This window comes from Dama dama, chromosome 29, assembly GCF_033118175.1.
Source record: "Dama dama isolate Ldn47 chromosome 29, ASM3311817v1, whole genome shotgun sequence".
NCBI classification, from domain to species: Eukaryota; Metazoa; Chordata; class Mammalia; order Artiodactyla; family Cervidae; genus Dama; species Dama dama.
In genome coordinates this window covers 18,923,249-18,946,810 of record NC_083709.1, presented here as the reverse complement: position 1 = coordinate 18,946,810, position 23,562 = coordinate 18,923,249, and the positions used below count along the sequence as shown (strand labels likewise).

General features: G+C 41.3%; 1 protein-coding gene across 4 annotated transcripts in view; it reads right to left on the bottom strand.

The window, feature by feature from the left end:
• Positions 1 to 23,562, bottom strand: part of KIF13B (kinesin family member 13B) — a 207,129-nt gene that overhangs the window by 66,925 nt on the left and 116,642 nt on the right. For all 4 annotated transcript variants that reach the window (XM_061132637.1, XM_061132638.1, XM_061132639.1 and 1 more), the window contains exons 19-31: positions 20,331 to 20,477; positions 19,034 to 19,183; positions 18,624 to 18,752; positions 14,606 to 14,776; positions 12,937 to 13,094; positions 11,856 to 11,988; positions 7,872 to 8,018; positions 7,258 to 7,287; positions 5,691 to 5,790; positions 5,030 to 5,156; positions 4,135 to 4,190; positions 1,988 to 2,112; positions 326 to 502 (exon numbers count right to left, since the gene is read on the bottom strand). In XM_061132637.1, the coding sequence (XP_060988620.1) occupies positions 326 to 502; positions 1,988 to 2,112; positions 4,135 to 4,190; positions 5,030 to 5,156; positions 5,691 to 5,790; positions 7,258 to 7,287; positions 7,872 to 8,018; positions 11,856 to 11,988; positions 12,937 to 13,094; positions 14,606 to 14,776; positions 18,624 to 18,752; positions 19,034 to 19,183; positions 20,331 to 20,477 (1,650 nt within the window). The remainder of the gene's footprint in view (positions 1 to 325; positions 503 to 1,987; positions 2,113 to 4,134; positions 4,191 to 5,029; positions 5,157 to 5,690; positions 5,791 to 7,257; positions 7,288 to 7,871; positions 8,019 to 11,855; positions 11,989 to 12,936; positions 13,095 to 14,605; positions 14,777 to 18,623; positions 18,753 to 19,033; positions 19,184 to 20,330; positions 20,478 to 23,562) is intronic.

The window sequence follows — 23,562 nt, the reverse complement described above, 5'->3', positions numbered from 1 at the left end:
TCATTTCATCAGACCCAGATGGAAAGTCAAAGACAAAACAGTGAACTTTGCCTTGACAGGGCTCTATGGCACCCACAAGAAGGGCTGAGCTGTGACTGCGGAGTCATAAAGATTCAGGGTAACAACGCAGTGCCATCTAGGAGGCGGTCAGGCTGACGGGCTCCAGGACTGAAGCAACCACGGGCACGGGACAGCCACGGTCGCCTGGCGGAGAAAAGCTCAGAGCGCCACAGGGCCCGGGGGTCAGAGGCCAGAGCGATCCTTCCACTGCCCCACCCTTACGTCAGACCCAAAGTCGCTTCCTCAATGAGCATCAGTGACCCACCTGCCGGCCGTGAACATTAACACAAATGCGCTTGCGCAATACCAACTGCATGTCGGCTGGATGGCTGAGCTGGACAGTCACCCGCACGATGAGAAACACACGCTCGTCCATGGGGGTGCCTTTACTCAGCTGAGGGCAGCCGTGCACGGCCGAGTCCCAGGAGGCTTCCGCTTTCACCTGCAGAGAAGACGGAAAGGACAGAGTCACCTCCTCCTCCTAAAACACAGAACCTCACAAGGAAACGTCTTGGCTTGGCCGAAGGGGAACAGACCAGTCACGAGGGCAGTGCTGTCTGCAGCATGACCTGGGAGACCACGGAACCCGGGGATGTGGCCTCAGGTACCTACCTGGGCGGGTACAGAGCAGGATGCTCCTGGTTGGCAGCGAAAATGTATTTACTTTGAAAAACACTCAAATGGAAAGCTGTAAATTTAGTACAATGAACTCCTGTGTTTCTCCCATAGAGATTCATCAACTGTGAACATCTTCCCTTTTTTCCTCTTTCTCACACATACACATTGAGTATTGCTGTTGTTTTGGGTTTTTTTTTTTTTTTGCTGAATTACTTTGGAGTAAGTTACAGATGTGTAACTCTTTATCCCTGAACACTTCAGCAAGTATCTTTTTTTTTTTTTTTTTAAGATTTTTTGATGTGGGCCAATTTTAAAGACTTTATTGAATTTGTTACAACATTACATCTGTTTGATGTTTTGGATTTTTGGCCCCGAGGCATGTGGGATCTTAGGTCCATGACCAGGGATCGAACCTCCATCCTTTGCATTGGAATGCAAGATCTGAACCACTGGACCATCAGGGAAGTCCCAGCAAGGATCTTTTAAGAGCAAGGACTTCCTCTGACCTAACCATATAGCAATGATCATATTCAGGAAATGTAACACCTGAACACTATTGTACAATACAGGGTCCATCCTCAGATGTTTCAGCACTTCTGATGTGGGATCTCAAACTACATTTAGCTGTCCTGTCCTTTCAGTTCACTTTCATCTAGGCTGATTCCTAGCCTTTCTTTGCCATTCATGACACTGGCTTCTTAAAGAAGGGTGCAGGCCCACTGTTTTACAGAATGTTTTACTGTTTTTACAGAATATACCCCAGTTTAAGCTTTGCATCTTTGAATAACACAAAGTGTTGGTATGTCCTTCTGAGTATTGCACTGGCTCTCCTTCCTTAAAATCTTTCATAATTTTTCCAATATATTCAAAATTAGAAATTAAGCCCCCAGTGTATATTCATCACTCAGACTGAAACATTTTCATCTGGCTTCATCTATTCCTTTTCCCCCTTATTCAGAAGTCTTTACTAAAGCATTTCAAAGTCAGTGCCAAATATCATGCTGTTTTACCTTCATGTACATTAGGAGCATTTCCCCAAAGAGTGGACCACTGCTGATCTGAACTGCTAATACTAACAGAGATCCTTTACCAGGAAGAGCCATACAACAGTGAATGGGCATAATCTGATTGGTCCTTTCCTTCTGGAACTGGTTCCGTTCTTTGCAGAAATCACAATTAAGATTTTCATTTATATTTCTTGAGAAATGGAGGCACTGAAATGATAACTTTGCTGACTGTTCCCAAAGGCCTGTGGAAAGGTTAAAGGAACTACTTTTCACCCAGTCTTCCCGAGTTACACTTCATTTACCTCTCCGTCGTGCTGTTTCACGATCTGCAGCTCAAAGAACTCGTCCTCCTCTTCCCCAGCGAGGGTAGCATCCCATCCACTGGCTTCGGGGTCATCGAGATTATCCTGAGAGCTGAAATCATCAGCTAAAAGCGGAGGAGTTCCATTAAATACAGAGATCACTTTAAAGGATAACCCCTACCAGCTACATTTCAATGTGCTTAGTAGCAGAATCCTCCTGCCTCAAATTTCATTTGCTTTTGGCTCTGAAATCTTACATGACACAGAGGATGACCATTAAACAGTTCACACGTCTCAGAGATGGGAGACGCTGCAAGAAATCACCTCAATCCAATCGCCTGCCTCCGTGCCTTATTTTGCATGGAAGGCGATCGAAGCCAAGAAACCCAAGAGGTTACTCAATGTCAACCCATAAATGTTAAGGATAGGATTATAACCCCAATTCCCTGGTCTTTCAGTGCACTGAAGACATGACAATGAGAGTGAGTTCTAATTATCTGACAGGTAAATTTAACAAAACAAATCTATTGGCTACATGAGCTAGAAACGGAATGGTTGCCCTGTGGTCCTCTGATTACTCACGTCCAAGCCTGGCCCTCCCAATTCCCCATCCATCTAAGCTTGGGGGTGAGCATCGAAAGTCTCTTTTCTAGGACGTGGGCTTCGTGGACAAAGAACAGACATAAGGCTGAGCAGGGTGCTGCTCCTGTCTTGGAATATCCATACTGCTAGGTCTTCTTTAAGCTTATTCTTTTCCACTTTCCAGCCCTCCTGCGCACACGTACACACCCCTCACCCATCTAGGAACCTAAGGTAAGGACAGGACAGAGTTGCCTTCAGTCTCCAAGGCTCGAGAGAACAATGCAGGATAGAGTGCTGTGGCAAGACCTTAAAACCCTGATGGGCAGACAGTCAGCGGAAGTGGCTTCCTCTCTGACTCCCTGTGGATATACAAATCGCCCACACATCCAAGTAAGCCAAATGGTGCCTGCGGCTCAGCTGCTAAGCCACCAGGCTCTGTGACCCCGTGGACTGCAGCCCGCCAACTTCACCTGTCCATGGGATTTTCAAGGGAAGAATACTGGAGAGGGTTGACACTTCCTCCTCTAGGAGACTGTCCCGACCCAGGGATTGAACCTGGGTTTCCACACTGGCAGGTGGGTTCTTTACTGCTGAGTCGCCAGGTAAGTCCAAGCCAAATAGTACAGATGCCGAAACGCACTCTCAGGGTGAGAGAGAACTAGGAGGGCATCCACGCTTGTCTGTTTAGGACAGTTCATTTTAATACACGGTTCTGCAGAGGTCTTGGGCATTTAAATGCTGACTTTTAAATTATTTTTAGCTCTTTAATCTACCTTTTCATTTTCAGTTTCTCTCCTCAGACAGAATATATGTAAAATATAGCCATATCCAAAATATTTCACGAGAGTGAAAAAATGAGGGTAATTTTTAAAAGGCGCAGGGTAGGGGGGAGCGATGCATGGATAGATGGCACAAGAACCCACAGAAAAAGTGACAAATCCATTAGGTAATGCTAAGACGACGCCAGACAAAAGAAAACACACTACACGACCATCACTAGTTATTAGTCATTTCCGGAGAGAAGTCTCTTCCTGAGAATTAAGTGCAGGAAAACATTACTACCATCCTAAATTGAAGGGAGAATAGAGCACACGGGGCAATATGGGCTGGAGAATGAAATGTGAGAACACATCACAGTGAAACATACCTATCACTGTTATAAAAACATTATGCTTACAGGAAATTCATTCTCTGTTGAGGTATTAGAGTCTTTTTGCACACATAAAATGGACCTGAACCTCAGGCCTGCAGAACTGCCTATCTGCATACCTGGTCAGAATCTAAATGTTACTTGGGCTTCCCAAGAGGCTCAGTGGTAAAGAATCTGCCTGCCAATGCAGGAGACATGGATTCGATCCCTGGGTTGGCAAGATTCCCTGGAGAAGGAAATGACAAACCGCTCCACTATTCTGGCCTGGGAAATCCCATGGACAGAGGAGCCTGGTGGGCTGCAGTCCATGGGGTCGTTAAAGAGTTGGACATGACTTAGTGACTAAACAACAACAGCTGTTACTCAGACATTAAGTTTTCAGAGCAAAGCCTTCAGAAGGGACTTCCTCACTCACCATTTAAGTCAAGGAATATGACAGGAATGTGTGTTTCCATCCCAGGAACTGGGGTCCTAAAACATAATGAACAACAGCATCTCAAACAAAGCAGCCTTTCTCAGTGGCATGTATTGGCTTGGCCAAAAAGTTTGTTTGGGTTTTCATAAGATGTTATAACAAACCCAAAGTAACTTTTTGGCCAACCCAATGCTTTGTATCTCAGCTTTCATATATTAAGCGCTATTAGAGGTCAACCAATAATAGCACTGGGTACTGGGTTTGCTATAATTTCATATCAGAGATGCCACCAAGACCTGACGATCACCACTGCTGCTTTTCTCCGGTGCTCTCATGTAAATTATCATACACTCTGATACCAGAGCCCAGGAGACACATGCACCTGCTGAAAACTGAAGTTGAAGCTCCCTTGTTTCAACACACCTTCTTACAAAGTTATATATCTAAGAGCCCCATGTGGCTTAATTCAATATTTTTAATTTCTATAAAGTGGCACAGAACATCTGCTGACAGTTAAGTTTAGGCCAGCACCAAAATCAAAAACTCCTGGAGATGCAATTTTATTAGGAGTGAATCGTCTTTTAAGGGAATGACCCAAGTAATTAACATATTAACTATTTTTTTTTAAATGCTAAGTGCGATGGTACTAAATATTGATTTAGATTCTCAGAAATCTTAATTACTTGGGCCAATAACAATATTACTTAATAAAACACAGTTTTAGGGCACAGTTATTCCAACTCATGAAAATAATTTAACACTTCCTCTAATTCAGACAATTTTTCTTCATATACCATGACTCATCCATTAATCAAAGCACAGGCAACATCCACAGCAGAGGTGGGCAGCCCGGGGAGCACCGAGAACTTTGGGAGACAGATGGCTGCACCCATACCATTCTGCCGGGGCCCCTGGAATCCCGCTGCCGGCCGAGGGGACCATGACTGCGTTCCTCTCCTCCGTCAGAGTCAGCCTCATCTCTAGGAGCTGAGCTTCACGGTCGGCATCATCCTCTGTTTTATCTAGAACATTAGAATCAAGATCAAACACAGGTAGTCCACTTCCTCCTCCTGTGTACGCTCTGTATATGCCAGGTACTGGCTAATGAGGGTTCACCAGCAACTTATGACTTCCCCAATTCCTGATGAAAAGTTCATGATAAAATACTGACTATTGGCTAGCAGGGCTGGTGCACGCTCACTGACAGGCCACCTTCAGTTCATCAAAGGCCACAGAGGAATAGAACAGAAATGATCTTGAGAGTCAGAAGGTTCGAGGGCTTCTAGACCAGAAACCAAGAAAGGCTTGCCTCTTGTGTTATGTTTGTGGGACAGCGCTTACTGCACATACTCTGATTCCTCGTCACTGAGGGGGGAAGGCAGACCTATGCAAAGACATCATTAGAACTGAAAGGATGAGACACAAATCAGCACCGTTCCTGTGCTCTCGAGGTTCCCATGATGGATGAGTTCGTCTACTTTTCCTTTCTGTGACGGCCAGTAGGGATTAACCACACTGATGCGGGGAAAGGGAAATGTTCCAGTTGCTTTTCGTACCAGGTTTACTGACAAGCTTTTGCAGTTGTTGATCTAAATACTCCTGACGTTTTGTTAATGCATTTAGCCATTTTCTACGGAGTCTCTCTAAATCCCGATCCTGGAAGTAAACAGAGGAACTTAGAGTAAATATGTTGTCAAGACAGTACATCTGAAACTCTATATTAGCTTACTCTAATAGGCTTCAAAAATGTAAAGTACTACATCCTAACATTTTTGTCATCATTGACTTCAGCCATTCTTAAGAACAGAAACCTTCAGAAATTAAAGTATTAGTTTCCTATGGTAAGACCATTCCTGAAAGAGCATTCTCTGATATCCAGAACCAGTTTCATTTCTGTTGGCTCAAAGGATAGAACAGAACTTCAAGCCATTGTACAGCAGAGCTCATCTACAAGGTCTCTTTGCTGATAAAAGTCACAAGTACTGGGACTTCCCAGTGGTCTGGTGGTTAAGATTCCACCTTCCAAAGGAGGGAGTGCACATTCGATCCCTGGTTGGGGAACTAAGATCCCACAAAAACCAAATAGTATTTGACAATCCTCATATTTACTTCCTTTAGAACCATCATAACAACTTTTCAAATTTCTTAACTACAGTCTTCAACATGTTCCACCAGTCTCTGTACATCATGTAAACGCTTCTCTCCTTGTTTCTGTAGGATTCTGGAGGGGAGTGTGTTATCAACAGACTAAAAACTACCAGTCAACACCTGACTACGTGCCCATCTTACCTCATTTCCTTCTGTAATAAAGTTACGAGACGGGTAGATCAGGGGAATGCTAAGCAGACTGGGCGTATCTGGGTTTCACTAAGGCATTTAACCAAATAACTCCTGACATTCTTGTGGACAAGATGGAGAAATATGCAATGGATCTACTTGGGCGAAATTACAGATGAATGAAATATCACATCCAAAGGACAGTGATTCATGGAATAACATCAGCTTAAAAGAAGTCTGTTCGGCCATGCCACAGGACTCTATTTAACCCTCTCCGATGCTAGGCTTTTATCAGTGACTTATAGGAAGGCAGACATTTTTATCCAATTAGAATGAGGCCAAATCATGAGGGTGACGACACTGGATGACATATTCAGGATCCAAAGAGCTCTGACAGTCCTAGATGATGACTAACCAGACTGGCAAAATAAAACTTATCAGACATAAACAAAATATTGCAGGAGAGTAGGGAATGAAGCGGGGGAGAAAACGAAAGAAAATCTGTATGACTCCAAGAAATGGGAAAAGGGGATCTGGCTTAAAGTATGGAAGACACCTAAGGGTGTGGCTTGACTGGAGCCCAGTCTGAGACCACTCTTTCGGGCAAACAGGAAAAGGATCTGAAGAAATGGGTCTGTAAGGACCTGGATGGGAAGCCCCAGGTTTGGAAAATGAGAAACAGTCACAAATGGTGGTTCTCGACTCTGTTTTAAAACTTGAGAAAAAGCAATACTTGAATCAAAACTAATTGTGTAATTATTAAGCGACAGGATGGCAAGACTCGAGAACCTGTAATTGAGTACTTTAATCAAGCTAATTTGATGAGGTTAACCCGTGGTTCATTACCTGGTAGCTGTCCATGTCCTCCTCTTCCTCCTAAAAGGAAAAATATATTATGCAGAGCCGAAACCAGCAGTTATCGAAGAATCAGGCTATACTAAACAACCCAAATCTAGCTCCATAGTTTATATTTTCTAATTTTATGAATATGCCTTTTCATCTCCCACCAGCAAGGGAGTTGGAGTGAAACCTCAAGCTTCTCACAGGAAAGTGAAGAACACTCATTTGACCTTTTCGGGAGCTAGTACAATACTTTTCCTGCTGGGTTTATAGTCCTACTCCCCAGGGGAAATCAAACACCTGCTGGCAAAGAGTCTTCATAAGCCAGTAGGGGGTTTCCAGGGAGATGTGGGTGATGGGGGGGAGGGGGTTAATGACTAGCAGGCATGAGGAGTTCCTGAGATGGAGATGTTTTAACCCTCAGCTTGCCATGGACCAGGGACAACCAACAGTCTGGGGCACTGATTCTATGCAAATGCAATACAGTTTGAAAAAAAAGAGGACGAAAAGAAAAAGAGACATCAAAGGAAACAAAATACTGAAAAGAACTGTTCATGAAAGGCAGTTTTCTGACAGGTTCCCAAAGACTCTGGCCTGGCTGGCTCTGTCCAGAGACTCACATGTACGGTCTCGTGGGTCTTCGGTGACCGTGGCGCCCTGACTTTCACACACCCGATGCCGACCGACAGGATACGCTCCTCCATCAGCGGCAGAGTCCCAGATTCCTGCACAGACTTCACTTCCACCTGGACTCGCCGGGACTGCCCCTGCACCACACACAATTTTAAGCTTCTTAAAAATCGGTCTGAGCTCCAAAATTTGGGTTAGAGAGACCCCTACAGGCGAATGTTGAGAAAAGCATTTAGCTTTCAAGGTACTGAATCTTACACATTTAGTAGTAAAATACAAATTAAAAAACTAATCAAGAACAAATCTATATATTACATATTTTTTGAACAAAAAAAAAACATTAAAAGAAAACATTCTAACCAAGGAAATGCAAAATGCTAGATAATACAAAATGTTCAATTTACTAATAAGCAAAATAATATAAAATGTTAAACTAATAATTAAAATAAGCATGAAATACCTTTACTTTCTCTAAACTAGTAATTATTGTTTAGAAAGGCAATTTATAATATTGCCCAAAGTTTATGAAAAAGGCAATTACATACACTGTGGGTGGGAATATAAATTGGTAAAGCTTTCTGTAGGGCAGTTTGCCTTAAAAAATAAGTTTCATTTGATTCAGCTATTCAACTTTCTAGGAATCTGTTTTAATAATCATACATGCACATAAAGAATCTTACAGCACTATGAAGAATAACAAAAAATTAGGTGTAAATTAAATGTACAATATTTATAACACGAGCTCTAATATATTAATGAAATATAAACTACCTATAGTATATTAGTGAAATATATACTGTAAACATTAAAATATTGCTATAGAAAAACATACATGATATATAAGTTAGAGTATGGTGGCAGATGTTAACTAGACTTCTTTTTTAAAAAAGCTGATTACCAAACTCAGTATTATAAAGATCCACTTTAAAAAGTAAAGTAATCAGACTAATAAGAACAATTATATTATCCTGAATTCACTGTTCTAATGCCCAAGTAAAATAATTTTAAACCAAGTTGCAAAATAAACAACTGATCAGAAAGACACTGTTCCTTCTTTAAGCACATTTTCACAATAAATACTACATGATTTTAAACATTTACAATGAAGTAGCATTTTAAAAGAAAGTTCCCAGTATCCCCAATCACTGACTTTAAAGCTGGCTTATAAATTTTAGGAATGTCAAATAGAATTTGAAAAACAGAATCAGAATATGTAATTTTCAGTCACTCTTCCCCTCTTCCATTGGATTTTAATTCCCAAGAGTTTTGCATCATCAGGAAAATCAACTTCGGCAGTGATTGATCCTATCAAGCTAGATTTAAAGAGATGGGTTGCAGATGTCTTTGATTTAATATTTTCCAAGGACTATGTATCAGATATTTTGTGAAGAAAGTAACTCAAAAAACATTTTAATTGTCTAAAATAGTTTAGTCATTTCAATTGGCTACCTTTTGTTTTTACTTTGCTGAGACAGAAAGTGATCTGTTCTGAATGTGTACCCCAATGTGAAGGGTATCTACACTTTGGGGAAGGATACAGGAAAAGGAGAGGGAACAATGCGGGGAAAAGATCCAGGAATGGCTTAATGTTCCATAGAAAAGCTTTGAACAGAATATGTAACCTATTGAATTTCTTGTAACTGCTGCTTATAACTTCACCATTTTTTAACTACAAAACTAGCAAATGCATATGGTTAATCTCCTAAGTTCTCCTCTGGAACTTTCCTATTCAAGAACAGTAGGTTCCAACTTTGAAATATTGGGTTGGCCAAAATGTTCAAGTTTTTCCATACGATGTTATAGAAAACCCTGAAGGAACCTTTTGGCCAACCCAAAATATTAAATTCTAATATGCCTACTATCCAAGGCCCTCCATGAATTTAAAGCAGCTGCCACAAGCCTCTATTGTTGTTTAATCACCAACAAGTGTCCGACTCTTTTGTGACTCCATGGACTATAGCCTGCCAGGCTTCTCTGTCCATGGGATTTCCCAGGCAAAGAGAATGGGTTGCCATTTCCTCCTCCAGGGGATCGAACCCACATCTCCTGCATTGGCAGGCGGAATCTTTATCACTGAGCCACCAGGGAAACCCACAAGCCTATATAACGCCTTCTGTTACTGCTTTCCAGGTCTTTCGATATATTTCTTTCTACACAAATGTGCCTAATTCACCCTTTATCTCTATTTCTTCCATTTACATATGAAGAACCTTTCTAGCTTGGTATGATTCTTCCACCGTCCAAGTCAAGACACACATCCTTCAAAAAAGCCTTTCTGATAAATTCAAAATACCTTTGATCACTTTCAATAAAGGCTGCCAGAAGTATGACAAACACTTAAATATTCAATTTATACCAAACCACAGAAAATTATCTGATCTTGCCTTCCAGGAGATGAATCTCTAAGGCATCCAAAGAAGATATATATAGTTTCAACAGATGTTCAGGAAAAGATGTTCTTCATGCCTTTCTGAATCCTATTTTATGTATATATCTCACACTATAATTTAAACTAATTTCTTTTTGCTTTTAGTGCCTTGTCCATACATGAATGAATGTGCTACAAGTCATTTACTAGGGTCAGAAAACAAGTGTTTATCATTTTCCTCCTCCCAAGACATTCAGAAACTGAAATATTTAAGCAAACTTTCTTTTGCCTTTAACCTTATATTTTGCTTTGAATGATTTCAATGTTTATTTTCTTGAGCCATTCTAATATTTTACTATTGTTTTAAAGTATGGAAACTATCATAGAATATAATAACCTACTTAACATTGACTTCATGTAAAGAATAGCAAAAAAAGTGTTAAGTCTTACATGTAAATTCTATTAAGATGTTCTCTCTCATCTTTAATTTGCAGCACAGATACTATAGATTGCATCTGTCTGGAGTTAAGTGACAGTTCTCACACACGTCTTTGCTATACTCCTTTCTTGCTGGCAGGTATTCATATCTACCTAGCTGCCCTGATTTCACATGTCCATTGTTAGGGCTTTCCCGGTGGCTCAGTAAAGAATCTGCCTGCAATGCAAGAGACACGAGTTCGATCCCTGGGTGGGGAAGATCCCCTGGAGAAGGAAATGGCAATGCACTCCAGTATTCTTGATTGGAGAATCCCACGGACAGAGGAGCCTGGCAGGCTACAGTCTATGGGACTGCAAAGAGTCAGACACGACTGAGCACGCACACACACACCGGCAAATTATGCCACCTGAGAGTCACAGGAACCCTTGATTATAGCCAAGTCAGACAGAAAGGTATTGACCTGGGGCCCCAGCTGGCATCTGAAGTGAAGGCGGTCGTGTGCTTAAGTCTGAGCCCTTAAATCTGTGGTGTGATGCTCACTCTGGGTGGGTTAGGGTCCAGGAATTGAATTATACGACACCCTATTGACGTCTATGAAGAAGCAGAGAACTGGTGGGCTTTAGGCCTCCCTACTTCTCACCTCCCCCGTCGCTAGCAATGGGCTCCATATACAGAGTTTCTAACCCTCACACTAACCCTCCAAGGCTAGTGTTACCATCCCCTCCACAACACACCTGAGGCAAGATTCCAGAAGGTGATAACTTGCTCACAGATATACAGCGAGACCATGGGACAGCTGGAACCGAACCCTGGCATATCAGACTCCACAGAGCTTGTTCTTTCTGCCACATCATGGCCTCTCCGCGTCTTTATAAATGCTCTAATGCTGCTTGGTATGTTTGTTTTACTTCCAACAATTCAATTCTAAGTCACTTTAAAGCTTATCTTTTTCTTACTTCAACTTAACAGAAGTTGGTTTTAAATACTACAGATAGCATTTTTTTTTTAAATGAAAGAAAATACACATGAGGTGAGAGACGACTTTAGCAGAAGAAATGATCTTGGCCAATCTAGGTTTCATCGTCACGGATGTTTCCACCGGAAGGAATCCAACATTAACCTTTATGGCACCAGAGAATTCCATGCTAGCGTTCGCAGTCTCATTACCTGCCGGAGTTGGAAGATCCCGCCTGTCGGCACGTCCTTTGCAGGAACCACCTCTACGGGGCAGTGCTCACCACTCTCATTCTGCTCCAAGATTTGAACCCAAAACTCCACTTTCCTGGTGACTTCGCTCCACCTAGGACACAGTTGAGGTTCTTGGAAAATCATACATTTCTATATCAATACAAGCAGCTTAGGACCCTACACATGAGAATGAACAAGGAAAATGACCTCCAAACAGAATAACTCTGTTATTATTAGAGTCCTCTGTAGTTCAACGAGGAATACACAAGTACATCCTAGCAAATGTTTTTGAAAGTAAAGTTCAACAAATAGTATCAGATGATGCCTTTATTTCATTCATAAAGGTGTGATCATTACAAACTCTATCAGTGTGGTTATTCAAAAATTTAAGCGTTGTCATCAGAAGTACAGAAGCAATTCGAAGTGGTGATCTTTTCATAGACAGGGGGAGCACTGTATGCTTTGGTGGCTTGACAAGTACCTCTGCTGAGGTCAGTAAGAGAATCAAGAAAAAAAAAATCTCTGGGTCTAATTTAGTATTTGCTAAACCTTTTAAAAAGAAGGAAGAATATCTGGTTCTCATCTATAATTAGAGGCAGTACAAATATATGCTCTTTCAGTCTTTTCCTTTGAACTCTTCTGTTTCAAATATTGGTCAACAAGTAAGCCTTCCTCCTTTCATGATTGATGCAACTTGAAAAGAACTCTGAGCTAAAGATAAAAATAAGAAATTCTGAATTCCAGAGAATATCCTGATTCATCTTCTCCACAGTTGATTAACTAGAAGTTATTTCATAATAATAAGCAACATATTCTCCAAAAATTCATTTTACTCTTTATTCTTACTACCTATTGCTTAACTTTTTCCCATCACTCTTCAAAAGTTCACTCCTCTAAGGAATTTTAACTGTGTTATTAATACCCTGAACCTAACATCATCTATCCTTGGAATATTGATAAATGTTCAGGAAGTGGTAATTTTTATAAATGGCAATATTAATCTCTAGTAATTTTTAAAAAATTATAAATGGTATCAGATGGACGGATATCTCAAATTCACCTGTCCCGAAGACTGCGTGTTTTGGCTTGGATAATCCCCAAATCCCACAGGGCTGGGTTTTTCCGAGGATCATTCATCTTATGGCCGTAGACTTCGATTGCCAATGCCCCTTCTGAAAGATGCTCAATAAAGTCTTCAGTGACGCTAACAGAAAACTCCTGAAAGGAAATAAGCACAGAAGAAGAAACACCTTCCAGTGACCTGATTATACACCTCACATCATATCCTCACTTCATCGTGGAGAAGAGAAATAGAAGAGAATGTTTCAGTTGTAGCACGAAACTGTCATCCAATGCCCATAAAGAATGCTCAGATGGCCCAAGGTCCTTAATTTTCACTACAACTTTTCTTAAAACTCTACACCTTGAAAAATCTACTGTGAAAGACCAGCACTGTATTTCTATTTTGAGAGCAATATTCTGAATGCATAAATAATTATATGAAGAATGACAACACTGATCTACAATGTCTTGATATAAAAGTTATTACATCTAGTAAGGCAGCAGTGTGTTGGACAATTTTTCCTAGTTTTTAGGAAGTCAATGATCTCTGATAGTAAGAAAGAATGACTATCATCGTGCAAAAAAATCAACTAATTTTTAAAAATCTGTCCATCTTTGTAAGATAGATATGAAACAGTCTCTAGTAATAATTAGGATTAAGTTTTTAAATAATTTATTTTTAAAAGTCATAGAATCTCCTCTTTCTCAACCTTTGAAACAGAAAGACTTTTGATGTGCTAAATAGATTAGAAAGAGACCTCTCTCATTCGAAAATAAAAAGATAGCTCAAGTGAGATAAAGTAGAAAACAAGAATCTAGAATCTGACAGTCTCAGCTCTGCTAGTTACTAGCCATGGGCAAAATGACCTGTGAACTGGCTTCCTCCGTTTAAAAAAAAAAAACACTGTCCTCAAACAGAGCTACGGGAAACATCAGCAAACTGCAGAACAGAGCGTTGGGGGCCCTGAAATGTTTGCTCATCACTCTTCTATCTTCACTTTCTCTAAAACAATAGTTTCCTGAACCTTCCCAGGTGGCACTTTCTCCAGTAACTCACACAAAACACGGATTTTTTTTTTTGGAGAAGGGTACCATATACACTTACACAGTCACACAGAAGTTAACTTTTGATGGTGGAGGAGTTACGTGCACTGACACTATAGTTGGGTTTTTCCCCAGCTGTGGTGACTGTGTTCAGCCGCTGAGTCATGTCCGACTCTCCTGCAACCCCATGGATGTGTTACTGAGATATAACTGAGACAGCGTTGTGTGAGTTTAAGGGGTACATACTGTGCACTGGTGACACTTTAGTCTTTGACTCCAAGGGCTTCCCTTGTGGCTCAGAAAGTAAAAAATTTGCCTGCAATGCAGGAAACCTGGGTTCAATCCCCGGGTCAGGAAGATCCTCTGGAGAAGGATATGGCAACCCACTCCAGTATTCTGACCTGGAGAATTCTATGGACAGAGGAGCCTGATGGGCTTTATAGTCCATGGGGTCACAGAGAGTCGGACACAACTTAGCGACTAACATTTTCTCTTTCTCACCACTCTAAAAAACTGATCCAAGACATACATAGGTACCAAATTGCTCAATAAAATATGGGTTATTTTTATTTTGCTTTGACTTGAGTAATTAAATGCTGACCAGGTCTGGAAAACACACTCACATTGCAGTGATCAAAGACAACCATGCACTGAGGCTCCTTGCTGATGGGAGAAGATGAGGTGTCCACCTCGGGAGCAACGATGACTGGCTCCTGTTGATCCCAGAAGTCGTATTTGCAGAACACGAAGTGGGACAGATGCTGCGGCAACCCAGTGGCTTGAAGTATTTTCACCTAAGAAAAAGGAAGGCTGTTTTTAACCCAGGTAATTCCAAGAAGTACTCTGAGTCAGAGACACAGGTTCCATTCCTGACTGTGCCCCTAACACCTTTTGTTGATCACATCCCAGTCCCTTTCAATTTGGGCTGTATTTCTGCATCTGTGAAATGCCATATTTAGCAAGAGGTAGACCCAAGATAGCAATGACCTAGACTGTATACAAGTGGACATTTTAAAGCATTTACAGGCTGAAGAATAACATTTAAAATTCTAGTTTCTTCTATCATCATCTTAAGAAGAAAGTTCTCAAACATCAACACCACTTAACCATACAAACCTGGCCAACCATGGATATAGCACAAGGACACAGGATTGTTAAGAATGATGAATGAAGAATGAAAACAGTGTGCACACCAATAAGCAGTAAGTATTCAGAAAAATATTTATCTGATATTTCAGTGTATAAAAAGGAATAAGGTTCTCAACTGGAATGCTAGTTACTACTAAAGCATTTTTGGAAAATCTGAAGCATCAGGAACGTATGCTTTGAAGATCTGGAGAGTGAATGGAGAAGAAAGATCTCGCCTGCTAACCACTCTCTTGCATTAACAACTGCTGATGCGTTTTCCATGCAGATTCAGAAAGGAGAGCTGGGTCAAAGGAAACATGCCCTGGGCTGCAGGGCTGTAGGGTTTTGTGGTAACTACATAAAACTAGAATATGTGTTTAATCGGCCCCAAACAAAATTAGACCCAGGAGAAATACCTAGAATAGGTTTTAAAGCAGCCAACAGTCTAAATATTTCTTTCAGCAGGCAGCATCAGGTTGATTTTTAAGTGGGAGTTTTTGTGATAAGCTGTGACAGTATAAAACTCCTCCAACTACAAAGGAAACTGAATCCTAAAATTAACTAAGCTAAACTGAATTCTAACTTTATAATCAATGAGGCCAACCTCCAAGAGACTGCGCACTTATTCACACCCTTCACTTGGTCACTTCTTGCACGCTGTATGATACAATCTAAACCTCCAGTGAGTAAATTTAACAAAAACAGATTTGAATATGTGGCAGAAGTTTACACAGTTTCATAACCACAAATATAAGTCTTACTGTTTCAGGAAGTATTAATAATGACACAGAAAACCATGCAAAGCAAATGACTATTTTCTTCTCCACCAGGCACGTGATGGGTAAGCAATGGATGGGGATTCTTGCTATTATTCAGTTTTTCCTATAATGGCAACAAGATTGTGGAACATCTAGAGGGCAATTCCCAGGCTCTGGAAGATGATCAACTAACACATTCTATTTGTCCAAACCAAACAGAGTGATTGGTATTAATTTTTCGTTAAAATTTCGTTAAAATTTTCATTTAAAAACCGTCCCCTTCTCATTAAGTGCTTAAAATACATATTATATTCTTTAAGTTGAGGCAATGTGGTATTTGGGAAGACTGCAAGATTCTGGAGGACACAGATCTAAATATAAGTCTCTGCTACTTCTTAACTTCTGTTTTTAAACAAATTGCTTAAATCCTTAGTTTTCTTAGGCTCAGTTTTTCGTCTATACAAAACAGGATAGCTGCCTAATGATAGATGTGTGAGAACTAACCATGCCAATGAAACACCATGACTGAAAACGCTACCAGGCATTGACTGGATGGATGTTCAGTACATACTTCTATGCGACTGAATTCCATTTGAAAGATAATTCTCTTTCTTAGAAATCAATCTCAAGATGTAAATGAATAACAAAGCAAGATTTCATATGCTGAACTCTCATCCACAGGCAACTTCTCAGAATGAGACTGCCAGGAATAAAGAGTACTGGGAATAAACAAAACCAGGAATGATTGTTATCTAGAACACAGGTTCAAGGTCTTGCGTGCAGAAGCCTAAATCACCACCAGGTGGCAGAATACCACAGACTTCGACTTGCTGCTGCTCAACATGCACGGCCCAGAAACGTCGGGAGATAATGAAGTTGTTTGAAGTTTCAAATATACTGATTTTATTTAATACAATTAAAATGATCAACATGTTTAATATGTACATACTTTTTTATCACAGAAAAATAAATGTAGTCTTCTTTTAAGGGTCAATAATACTCACACCTGTGATCTTTTAAGATATTTTGATGTGGACCATTTTTAAGTCTTCGCTGAATCTGTTACAGTATTGCTTCTGTTTTACCTTTTGGTTTTTGGCCCCAAAACCTGTTCTCTGGCCAGGGATCAAGCCCACACACCCTGCACTGGAAGGCAAAGTCTTTACCACTGACCACCAGGGAATGCCTTATCTGTGACACCTTAAGTGTGCCCAAACGGGTTTCTTCTGTTTCTGTCCACAAACATTTTACTGTCATATAGTTTGTCTTCCTTTTATGCAAAAAGCTATTACATGTCAGACTATGGTCTCTAAGAACCACCTCCTACTGGAAGGAATCCAGTTCCGTGGAGAAACGGCTGATTCCAGGTCTGGGAAGACAAATGTTTGGGCTGCACGTGACCCGGGCAGGAAGGCTGGCACGGCCTCTGGGGTTAGGGCTGTGTCAAAGGACCCAGGAGCCCACCGAAGAGGCTCCTCCGGGCCAGAGATGGGGTTGTTTGAGCCTTGACGTAGGTAATAAATACAACAGATCACAGCATATCAAGTATATTTAAATCCAAGAGTTTATATAATGATAACAAGACCCAAACCAAAAAAACACTCTCACTTGTCAGTTTTGGATGTTAGAAGGAAAACCATTTATTTTTAAAAGTAGTCAATAAAGGGAGAGAATGGCGTATTCATCCTGCCTCTCTCTGATAAAAACTGTATCTGTGAATAGTAAGATACTTGACAGAGACAGTCACTCAATAGCACAATTCCAGCTAATAAATGAAGGGATGATAGAATCAGGGTTGTTCTTTTCTAACTCCTAATGGAATATCTAGGTGATAACCATCAACGATAGCAAATACGCCCCAAAGAAAACCAGGCATGACGGGCCTTCTGATGGAAGCAGACACCTCATTCTCCCTGTGAAGTGTCATCCTGACTCCTCTTCTGCATGTCACCTTTACATCTAGCTCCCAACTTACAGCAAGCCTACCCCAACCCAGTAAAGAATTAGCAAAACCCAGACTATGAGACCACGCAAGATGACAACCCAGCTTCTACACTAAGCAAAGCGTAAGATGAGAGAGAAGGTGTGCGCGCACAGGAGGGAGCAAGCACACGGGCCAGAGCCTGAAGAGCAAAACATAAAACAGGCCAGAGACACATCAGCCCAGACGACCAAGGAGAATGACTATTTCACAACGTTAAAGATGTATTAATTTTTGAGTGTGGTATATCCTGGCTAGGCTGGGTTTCTTTTTTTAAGTTTTCTTCTTCTGGAGACACATATTAAACTATTCTTGATGAAATACAATGTCTGGGATGCTTCAAAATAATCCAGGGGAAGGGGACAGTGGAGAAGCAGAGTGTATACATGAAGGAGACAAGACTGACCAGGAGCTGATGGCTGCTGAGGGAGGATGAGTGGGGGTCAATAACAGTCTCCTCAGTACTTTTCTGTATGTTTGATCTCTCTGATAAACAAATCATACTACGTTTTAACTGTTATTTTTCTTTTTAAGTTTAAGTTACCCAGTGCCAGAAGCCCACTTTCCGAGGAAGACAGTATTCTCCTACGCTGCTTCACTAACGGCAACTCTCACAAGCTCATCTTTCACAGCGTGGCATGTCTGGTCCATCTCTATACAGCGGGCTACTACAGATGGAGTCAGCAAGGCTATGCTTCCATCTTTGATAACTGTATAACCTCACAGGAAACGTTCTGAAATCACGTACTACTGCTGAATGAGACGAGGACTCACCATGCACACGAGCCTGTTCTCCTGGGTCTCCTTATCCAAGGAGGCATCCATGGACTCGTCCCCCCCGGCAATCCTCTCCCCGACGTCACCACTGAGGCGCATCACTTCCACGTGCAGCCGGCCGGCCACCTACAGCAGGGAAAGCAAAAGAAGATCCTTGCTCTGCATTTTGGCCATCATCCGTTTGAGAGTCAAGTGGAGGACAGCGCGACGGTGGAACAGGCTCTAACAGTGACTCTTCCTCAAGTACTCGGAATAATCACCGACAAGTGTTATGCGAACACAGGCATTGAAAATACACACAGATAGCGCTTGTTATTGATGGGAAATTGTTAATGACAGCTTACTGTCACCACTCTGTTTTTCTGAACTGCTCTCTGCAGAACATAAAGCACGAGGAGAAAACTAACCTCTCCTTTCTGGTTGATGATCGGCACGGCATACTGTAACTTCACATCATAGAAGAGGGACTCCAGGAAGACGTTGGCCACCCCGATGAGACTGTGATTTTCCTGCTCGTCATAGAATGGATCTGCACGCCTGAAGTAAGACCGTATCACCTTTGAGGAAATATGAAACATACTACTTCAGAAAATCACTTAAAACAGAAGAATTCAACCCATCACTTTTTGACACAGTCTAATAACTTAGATGAAGTATAGCCCTGTGTTACACATGCAGGCATACACACACACAAACACACACACTTTCTCATTCCCACTTAGAATGATGGTCAGCACCCTTCATCCATGAGGCAGCGATACCAATAACACCTCACTGCTTCATCATTTCTTTTCCCTTATGAGGAAGCCTTGCTGTGAAAAGAGAGAAAACACAGGCTGACTGAAAAACTCAGCAGAGTGAATGAAACCAGTCCTCATGTCTCATTCATATCTATTCTACTTGTTCCCACCGAGACATCAGAAATGATGCTATCAATGAGAGGGGACCTCTTTACAGGATCGTGGTTTGTGTTTTGTTATTTGTTGGTAATATGGTTTCACCTCTAAGCTGAAATGGGAGAGGAGTACAAAAGAAAGAAAAAAATGCCACCTAACTATAAGAAGTCATTTTTATTGACAAACACTTTACAAAACAAAAAGGCTAAGGAACAACTCTATGGGGCACTAGGACCAGCAGCATTGAAAATATACTAATAATTCATATTTCAAATAGGTATAAGCTCATGGCTGACCTAAATGAGCAAACCTACAATTTGAGGGGAAGCGTTCCAGAATTCAGATCTATAGCACCTACTTTAGGATCAAATCGTGTTCAAAAAATGTTCCTAATAGTATAAATATTAAGGCACCACGGATGTTTGATTAAAAATACAGATGTCGTAGGTTTATTATTTGCAAGGTTAAATGTGCTGAGAAATGGGAAAAGATATAGTAAGACAGTCTCTGTCCTGAATAAAACCATGGGACTCAAAAACGCATAATATGAACAGAAGCCAGAGAGAACACAGAGGATTCTACTAGAAATCCAGACGACACCAATGAGAAGAAAACAAAAGAGGATGCCAGAAAAATAGGTTATTAAAATCCTTTACTGGCTAAACAATTTACAGGATTAAAATAAGCACTTTATTTATAAAACTGTATTTTGGAAAACTGAACAGTTCTTCCCTAAAATGGATAAGACTCATTCCTGCATGGTTCCTTCTGTGACGATCAGCTCAGTCATTTTTGTCAAATGACCTACCGGGGTGTCTTCTTCACATTCCTTCCACTCCTGATAAAGGTCTCTCATATCCAGTAACCTGTTGTCCAGTTTTTCCAAAGACCAGATCTGCTTCCCTTTTCCTTTCCTTCTCACCTGGATGGCAGGTTCACTAAGGAGAGAGCCTCGCTGTGGAGACAGTGAGAATGACTTTGTGAAACGCAGAGACACTGGTACAACGTGGGCATCAACCCCGACATTCTACTGATACACCCACCGGTCAAACGTCACCAGCTCAAACGGAAACCGTGTTGTTCTTTAATCTGTTCAGTGAGAAACTTTCCAGAAATCTTACAAGCTTATAATCCTTTCTAACTGCAGTCAAAATTTAAGAATAAATATAAATTTAAATCCCAGAAAAGTAGATCACGTTTAACAGAAAGTCAAAAATGTCTTAACTGGGGGGCTTCCCTGGTGGTCCAGTGGTTAGAACTCTGTGATTCCACTGAGGGGACGCGAGTTTGATCCCTGGTGGAGGAACCAAGGCCCCTCACTCCATGAGGTGTGGCCAAAAATAAAGTGTCTTAATCGGACCATCATATGGCCAAAGAGAACCAGTGGGGAAGAAGAGGGTCCTAAGCAGTGAATGAGAAGGGCAAGTTTCCTGGAATGGATGGTTAAGAATCTTTTTCTTTCAAAAGTTTGAATGACAATTTTTTTGAATGGCTAGTATCTTAATGCAGTACCAAACACAAGTGATTAAAAGAGTCAATTAATTGTGGAAAGTATCCTGTTTACTCATCTGGAGGCAACAAATGATACCAACTTCCAAATACACATAGTTTGGATTTATTATTAAAAAGTTAAAGGGTTTCCCTGGTAGCTCAGTGGTAAAGAATCCGCCTCCAATGCAGGAGATGCGGGTTCGATCTCTGATTTGGGAAGATCCCACATGCTGTGGAACAGCTAAGCCCGAGCACCACCACTGCTGAGCCGGAGCTCTGCAACAAGAGACGCCGCTGCAGTGAGACCCCCTCACGCTGCAGTGAGAGAGCAGTCTCAGCTCACTGCAACCAGAGAAGCCGTGCGGTAACGAAGACAGCCAAACAGCCACACACACATGAACAAACAAAAAATACTTTAAAAATAAAATGAAAAAGTATAGAACCAGCTAGAGATGCTGGTTATATACAATATTGTGAACATGACACTGAATTGTTCCCGTTAAAATATTAATTTTATGCTATGTAATGTCATCTCAGAAAAAAAGAAACAGTACTCCCTGAATTCTCCCAGCTTAGAAAAGCAACATGCTTTTTTAAAAACATAATACGGTTTTACTACTTTTTAAAATATTTATTAATTTATTTGGCTCTACTGGGTCTTTGTTGTGGTGTGATAGGTCTTTAGTTGTGGCATGTGGGATCTAGTTCCCTGACCAGGGTTTGAACCCCGGGCCCCCTGCATTGGGAGCATGGAATCTCAGCCACAGGACCACCGGGATAGTCCAAGCAGTGTGCTTTTATGGAGGCAAAAATGTTAAACTTTTGGAAATCACAGAGCAGAAAGTAAAAATGCCTCTATGTATCTCCCTCAGAGAGACGGACCTAACAGATCTCTAACCAATCGAGATTTATTAGAATTTTTTAAAAACTGTTCTGTCTGCTTAGAACTTTATAGAGAATTTTGAAAGACAATGTTGCCTTAACATCTGGCCTATTATTAGTTCCAAAGAAACAGAATTTACATAATGAAGAAAGGATTTTAGAACTGTGAAGTCCAAGAATTACCAAACTCTCACATATGGTAAAGGCCCTTCTACCTTATATTCAGCCAGCTACGGAATGAATATCTGAATACAAAATCCTACCTAATCCACCAAAAATTATGTACTAACATGATCGAGAACTATAAAAGAAACCCATGTAAGAAAGAAAACAACTGAATGGCAAGGAGAGGAGATTTTGCTGGAAGGACTGATACTGAAGCTGAAACTCCAACACTCTGGCCACCTGATATGAAGAACCAACTCATTAGAAAAGACCCTGATGCTGGGAAAGATTGAAGGCGGAAGGACAAAGGGATGACAGAAGATGAGATGGCGTCACCAACGCGATGGACATGAGTGTGAGTAAGCTCTGGGAGTTGGTGATGGACAGGGAGGCCTGGCATGCTGCAGTCCATAGGGTCACAAAGAGTTAGACATGACTGAGCAACTGAACTGAACTTCCCCCATACTTTTATTAGACTGCTTACATTATACAAAAGAAAGTTTTGTGACCTTGAATATTTACATGAAACAACTAGTGAACAGTTCTGCCATGCCATCTATTGACAAGTAGATGATAACATTCTATAGGTAAGATGAACACTTAACTTGGGCAGGGTAGGAAAGGATGGCAGAGGAGCGGAAGGAAGGGAAGAACATTAGAACCTGCCTGCCAAGGCAGCAGGCCTGAGTTCAACCTCTGGGCTGGGAAGACCCTCTGGAGAAGGAAATGGCAACCCATGCCAGTGTTCTGGCCTGAGAAATCCCACGGACAGAGGAGCCTGGTGGGCTACAGTCCATGGGGTCACAGAGAGTCAGACATGACTGGGTACCTCAACAACAACATTATTAAAAAAAAAACAAAATCTGTGACCTTGGATACTCAGAGAACAGCTAGGGAACATTTTTCCATGTCATCTATTGACAAGTAGAAGATAACATTCTATTGGTAAAGTGCGAAAGTCAAAGTGTTAGTCACTCAGTTGCATCTGACTCTTTTGAGATGCCATGGATTGGACTGGAGCCCACCAGGCTCCTCTATCCTTGGAATTCTCCAGGCAAGAATAGTGAAGTGGGGTGCCGTTTCCTTCTCTGGGGGATCTTCCCAACCCAGGGATTGAACCAGCATCTCTTGCGTCTCTTGCATTGGCAGGCGGGTTCTTTAACCACCGAGCCAAATGGGAAGCCCCTCTTATAGGTAAAATGAACCCTTAACTTGGGCAGGGTAGGAAAGGATAGCAGAGGAGCAGAAAGAAGGGAAGAACCACTTAGGGAAGATTTATCAGGAAAGACTTCTCGCAAATAATTTAAATTTAGGGAAGATTTATCAGGAAAGACTTCTCGCAAATAATTTAAACTAACTTGAAAATAGGAGTTAAGTAAAAGAAATGGCTACAGGGACTTCCCCAGAGGTCTAGTGGTTGAAAATTTTCCTTCCAAGGCAGGGGACATGGGTTCAATCCGCCGTCAGGGAACTAAGATCCCACATGTCCCAGGACAACTAAG